General features: G+C 36.2%; 1 protein-coding gene across 1 annotated transcript; it reads right to left on the bottom strand.

Annotated features, from left to right (window-relative positions):
* Positions 1-559: 559 nt before the first annotated feature.
* SLC35G1 (solute carrier family 35, member G1) lies at positions 560-6,512 on the bottom strand. Its single transcript, XM_010286222.1, has 3 exons — positions 6,337-6,512; positions 5,442-5,814; positions 560-799 (listed from the first exon to the last, which is right to left on the bottom strand). Exons 1-3 carry the CDS (start codon positions 6,369-6,371, stop codon positions 785-787), a joined length of 423 nt encoding a protein of 140 aa, XP_010284524.1. The 5' UTR covers positions 6,372-6,512; the 3' UTR covers positions 560-784.
* Positions 6,513-6,977: the final 465 nt, after the last annotated feature.

Here is a 6,977-nt window from a genome sequence, read left to right as displayed (position 1 = left end):
ACCTTCTGACAAAATGGACGAGACTTGAATTCAAATCATGACATACAGAAATAAACAAAAAACCCAAAAAAAACTCACAAAAACAAACTGCCACTTGAACACAGGAAAATTTAACTTTACTGACCTGTAAATGCCACAGTATTTCCAATTAAGAAATTGCTGTATGGAAGCTGATGGAGCCTCCTTTAGTCTCTAGCTTGTTGCAAGGCATAAAAAGTGACACAGTGTGCTAACAGTAGCAGAATGAGGCACATGTTCACATTTAACAAGGACTGCCTGATAAACTCTTCTTTCATAGGGCTTTTACAATCACTACATTCAAGTACATTCTACAAATCAATGCAAAACCAGATATTAATTCTTCAGGTTCATTTTATTGGCAATGATGAATATAAATCTCTTATGAAAATATTCTTAACATTTCAATGTATAAGAATTGTCTATAAAAATAAACTACTACATAACAAAGCCAGTAACTTCTACAAAACGTATCATTCAACATATATTTAACAATATATAGGACATAGTAAAAATCCTTTAATGCTGAGGGTATCTTTACCCCCTTTTTTTTAAACAATAACTCACATAAGATAGGAAATTACTCATTCTGATATACAGAAGTGTTATCACCATAGAAGTCTATGTATGTTCCACCCTGAAATTACCTGCATCTGCAGGAACATAAAGCCACAACTCTTCTTTGGATGGATAGGCAGTTATGACCACAATAACATTCTGTTGGTAACTGAAATGTCCTGCTGCAGTCTGTGTTGCACATCTGCCGTCAGCATTGCCAACCCTGAACCCATGCAGGGACAGAGATCCTGCTTCTACTACGCTTGTGGGACTGATGCCACAGATGAGCCTAGCATGGTTAGAGAACTGGAAAACAGACTCTTTCTGGTTAACTACCTCTAGTTTGCAAGGAAATAACTTTTCAAGAGGCTGTGTCTCTAGAAATAAACTTTCTTCAAACAGGCAGCTCTTGAACAAAGGCTCAAGGAAGAAAAAATACTGCGGCGGGGGGAAGTGTTTATACTAAATGATGATCAAGGGTAGCATTATCCATCTTGTCGTTATCAATTACAGGAAGAGCCACCTTAGAACAGTTCTGGAATTGAGAAGGAGCCTAGTTTCAGGTTTCAGAAGAAAAATGACACACTGGATTAGTTATTTCACCAATGCTGTTACGCTGAGGTGACTTCATGCCTGGTGTTAGACAAATGCAGTAAATACATTTTAATTATGTAGACTGCCCTTGTCCACCCAATGAGCTTGTCAAATTCTTAGTGTAGATGTATTTAGGGAGCTTTTAGAGCAAACTTTGACAACCAGCTTAATCTGAAAGAAATTGGCTATTGCACAGTGACAGCACAAAGCTTTGTCAGCCATCAGCTTTATATAGAAGAGTCGGGTACATAAGGCTTTAAGGCTAAAGAGTCCCACTGAAGACAACAGATGATTACAGTGTTTTGCATAGTAAAGAACATAACAAACATGCTTGTGATACATAAGTAACGACCAAATCTTTTTCCCCTGCGTTTATGTGCAAAACAACCAATAATTATTTATTACTCTTTCTACTCAGGATCCACTAAATCAGTACATTGAATTAATATGTTGACATTCAAGAGAAACTTAACTTCATACCATAGCAATTGCAATGCAATGATATTGCATCATATTACAAAGGAAAGACTTCCTGTTAGAAAAGTACATTTATCAAACTTAAAAATACTGTTAAGATCACAACAGGACACTACAGGCGATGAACATTAATAATATATTTCTAACTCAAAGCTCAGAAAAATAACGTTTGACCCTGAGAAACTTGCTGTATTAAAACTTAAAAAGCTAAAAAGGATTTCTAAAGTAAAATTCTATCCAAGGAAAGGAAAAAAAAAGATAAAAAGGAAAAATCAAAATCTGAAAGAATCAAGGTTCAGCCAGTTTCATTTCAGATTCTCAAACTGTTAAGCTCTGGAACAAAAAAAAAAGTTTGACCATCTTAACAGAGATTGTAAGCAATATTTTCAATTAAATAAAAACACATAAGCAACATTTTAGGGTATCCATACTTCTGTATAATTTCATTCTCTTCAAGGCTTTTAGTTAATTTAGGTTTTCAACCTATATTTGAGAGGAAGAAAAATTTAAAGGTTGAGGTGATTGAAAAAAAATTAAAGCTTAAATGTCTTCCATTCCCAAAATCATCGAGAAAAGCTAGTTATAGAAGCTAGCTTGTCATGCTTCATGACTAGAGAAGCTCTAGTCAAGTCCTTCATTCTCACACCAGTTAAACAATTCTCTGAACGATGGATCAAAATCAAAATGATGTTAAAAAAAATATGATGTTCTCCAACATAGGATCTTGTTTAGTTTATTATTTTAACAACTTAAATATTTAGGAAAGCTTAGGAAGAGCAAAAGGAAATAAGTAGATGGAGCCCATAAGGAAACCCTGTAGGTTTGGACAACGAAAAAAAAAAATCATCTGGGGTTTTTTGGCACTACAGGTATGGAAATATATTTAAAGAGTTTCTGCAAGATCTTGAGAGAAAAATTACCAATCACTATATCAGGTTGCTGATTTCAGGTCAGCTTTTTTCTGTACTTGTGTGTTAAGCGCAAGAAAACAGTCCTTTCTTCAGTAGTCTGTTCTTCTCTACTAAGTGTAAACAAAATTCATTGAAATCATACAACCTAAACATTTTTTGAGCTTCCACATTATTTTTATTCCGTACTGACAAAGTGGCATTCATACGCTGTAATTTAAACTATTATCCAATTCCCCTTCCTAATGTTTTCACACTGTCATCAAGTTCAGGCTGCTCTGACTTTGCCCTCTCCAACAACTAAGAAGTTACGTAGCTGGATCAGCTCCCAGGGCCACCTCACCATGCAACCACATAAGCACGAGCACTGATCCAACAGGAAGGACCAGGACCAGCTGACAACTCAAGTTTTCATCAATCTGAACTGCTCTGGAACCACACCTTTGCAAGTGTCAATTCAAACACGTGCACATTAAACATGAAGTGAAGCAGTAAAAAAAATGCAGTTTATTTTCCTTCCCTCCCCTGAAAGCTGCTGCTCAATGGCAGTGATGGCTGAGCAGCAGAAGAAACAATCCCAGTTTACAGTTTCAAGTAGTAAGTAAAATGGGTGCCAAATTGGAATTTTATTATTACACCAGGCTTTGAAGAGATGTGAAAGCCATTTCATACTACTCCTGACCTTGTCAGCAGTAGCTGAACTTCAGCCTTCAGGAGAAGCAGAGAATGGGCAGCTATATCTACCACTCAAGTGGTAGATAAACAAATGTGAATTCAGAGTGCTGGTTTACATCCAGAATCTTGCACCAAGAGATGGCTCCTAACACCCAGATGCATCTCAAAGTACTATACACATTCCAGTCCCTTGGGACTCAAGTGCCCTAGATCTGCCCTGCCTGGATGCAATGCTTATTGGCAAAAGAAAAGGTGTGTGACTAGACATCTATAAATCAAAATAAGACGACATCTGCCACCTTCAGTGATTTTGAAAAAAACAAACAAACAAGTATCAAGTCTACAGAACACAGCATTCTCCTTTAGAAAAACACTGGAGTAAGTAAATAACTGAAAAACACCTCACAATACAAAGGAACAAATAAAGATCCAAGTTAAATTTTTCTTTAAGCACTACTGAGACAAGACCCAAAAGTACGTGAGACTCCATTTGGGAAAATCCCCCTAGCTGATACTAAACCTATATTCCTCCTCAAACATGAAGGACACTAAGATCAGTAACACAAGCCTTTTTTCTCAGTATTTGTCACTATCAAGGTAAAGCCTATAAAAGTGAGAGATGTGTAAGAGAAGTGACTAAGCAGATTTAAAAGGGCCAGCTGGAGAACTGCCTGATGTAGTAGGGATGTCTCCAGGTCATGAGATGTGTATGCACAGCTCCACCCTCCCACCAAGCTCTCCTCAAACCTGTTCTGCAGAATCTCTGCTAAGACCTTGGCCAACCTGCATTTTCTCTGAAACTGCAGTTTGTCTGCACACTTGTAAATTCTTAGGAAATAGGAGGATTTACAATAAAGCATTTGCCTAACTTCATGAAGGCCAAGAAGACTTAAACTTAGTCTTATAAAGAACTTTTGTATAAAAGAATCTAAACAAAAAGGTCATAATCATCATTTAAGACAACCTGTATTAAATACCTAAAAAAATACAATATTTTGCATAGAATAAAGAAAAGTGCAGCTACAGCATAACATTCCATACCACAAGAAATAGCTAATTTACGAGTGGCTTATAATTAATTGTCGTCTCTCATCACTGAGACTGCAGCAACTAAAGACATGTTTATTGGGAAAATCGCATTAAAAAAAAGGGATTAGGTTGTTTCACTATGTCTGCAAAGCAAGTGCAAACATTGAAAATTTTTTTTTGGAAGAAAGCAAAGCCAACAGATAATTTTCACAAGTTAATTTTCTTTTGATATTACTTGGAAAGATGAAATATCCTTTGTTCTTTTAGAATCCAAATTAAAAATAAATCCCCATTTGGCATCTGTTCTGTGCAAGAAAAAAAATAGAAAGCTTGTAAATGTGCAAGCTTTATCTGTTCTACAAAATTTGAATGTTTATAGGATTATAACTCCTCATTCTCTTCCAACTTTTGTACTACAATCCCTCTGGTAATCAAGCAGAGTATTAAATAAGCCTGGGAGACTGACTTCCACTGCTCAGCAGAATAGAGAAAGGGTCTAAGAAGTGGAGAATCAGGAATTTCAGAAAAATAAATGCCAAAAAACTATTATCCACTTTTGATAGCAAGCAAGCAACTCTTGAGTATCTCCCTACTTCTCATATTTGAATGCCTAAACATAAGAAAAGCATATTTTAACAACTGATTAGGTATAGCTTCAATGTTGCTTTAAAAAAAAAAACCACAACTTATTGTATTGGATAACTTGGTACTACAATTTGGTAAATGAGATACTTAAAATAAATAAAAATAAATATTGTGTATATATGTTTCTGTAAGGAATTAGTGTCTGTATTGTTAGATTTCATTTTGCTTAGCTTTTTTCAGGCTTTGTCGCCACTTACGAATGGCAGTTCCAGAACTACTAGCTACGACACAAAGGGCACCACCCACAGTCCACCAAGTTGGCAGATGATTGAGAAAAAGAATTTGTAAAATAAAAGCAAACACCACATCCATTGTTTTCATTATGGCTACAGGTCCAGCTTTCTCTATCTGTAATGCTTTTGTAAGAAATATTTGACCCCCTAATCCTAACAAGCCTATCAATATTAGAAGAACCCTATCTTTACCACAATATGGTAAACGCCATTCATTCATCACAAACAATGCTATAACACATCCAATTAAACCAATGACTGCATAATACCAAATGGACAAAAAATAATGCACAGATTTTCCCACCTTCCTTAGTATAACAAAAGTCGAAGCTGCAGATACTGTGCTTGTAATTGCTGCTATAGTTCCTTTAAGGTGATCTGTGTAACTTCCTTCAATCCCCGTAACGTTTGACCCAAACAGAAATGGTGGTCTGGCAATAAGAACCACTCCAGTGATTGCGAAGAGGGTAAACAGAAGATCCCAAATACTGTACTTCTCTTTGAGAAAGATCCATGCCAGCAATGATGTAAAAACAGGACTGCTAAAAGTTATAACAGTGGCATCAGCTAGTGGCATGACTTGGAAAGCATAGTAGAGAAGAATCATTGCACTAGAGCCAAGGAATCCTCGGAAGAAAAGAAAAATTCTTTTACCTTTTGGTCCCAAAAACCCTGTTCTGAAAAACAGAAAGGTCACATTAATGTCACTGGCTTGCTTCTTTCATGACCAACATCCAATCACATTTAAATGTACACACCCTTCTAGATTGTACATACCTTTCTAGATGAGGGACCTATCTCAAATATCAAAATACTTTTAACTGTCTGATCACAGATCAATTTATTCCCATCACCACCCCCAATCACATTCAGAGTCTGGAACCTGTTCGTCCAGCTATTATTTTTTTGCTTGCAAAATAACGCAAGAGTATCTGCAAATTGCCTTCTATTTTTTAAGAACACCACTTCATGGAAGATCGTTACATTTTATATAATCCCTGTAGAAACCTCTACAATGCAGGGAGTCAAAGATTTTCAGTCTTCTGAATTGTATTAAGAAACTATCAACTAATCCAAAACAATGCAGTTATGCAATCGCAGTCTGAATTCAAATAATACTGCAATCTGATTTAAGTGAGTTATAATTCTAGATCTATTTTTAAGAAATAACTTTAAATTTAAACATTTGCTACACTTACTTGTAGTATATTAAACCAGGAAGAACAAATGCCATTTGGAAAACACATCGAAATGCACTCACTTCCACTGAATGTACATCTTCTATTTTTTTAAGAAATAAAGAGGCCACTGAGAAAAGGAAGGCAGACAGTACAGTATAAAACAAACCAAGTCCTGGACACGCAGCTTTCTTCTTTGTTCCTGCAACAGATAAACTGCAGTTAATAGTGATCTATTAGAATATTTCTCAGGTCAGGTGGCTGTACATACTGCAGTGCTCCATACATTTGTAGCTATCCTCATGGTAGAGGACAGGGGAAGCAGAAGAACAAATGCAAATACTACACACATTTATGAGACCTACCTTGAAAACAGGTTTCACTGACCACCACTGGTGTCCTCTTTTTTTTTTTTTTAAAAAAAAAGGAGCCAAGAGATGAACTCCTAACACTTTGTATACAAAACTTCTCAGTTCTACGTGAGTTAGTAGGCTTTACTTTTTGGAGGCATCAGACTAGTTTGGGCAATTCCCTATAGGACTGGTCATATGACTCTGACCACTGCCCAAAGAACAATAAATACAGCTGACTGCTAAAGGGTCCACGCTCAGATTCTGACACACTGAAACTTATTACCTTGGGAATCATCTGATTATTGAGTT

The sequence above is a fragment of the Phaethon lepturus genome, unplaced genomic scaffold (assembly GCF_000687285.1).
Source record: "Phaethon lepturus isolate BGI_N335 unplaced genomic scaffold, ASM68728v1 scaffold56184, whole genome shotgun sequence".
NCBI classification, from domain to species: domain Eukaryota; kingdom Metazoa; phylum Chordata; class Aves; order Phaethontiformes; family Phaethontidae; genus Phaethon; species Phaethon lepturus.
This window is presented reverse-complemented; position numbering and strand designations above follow the sequence as displayed.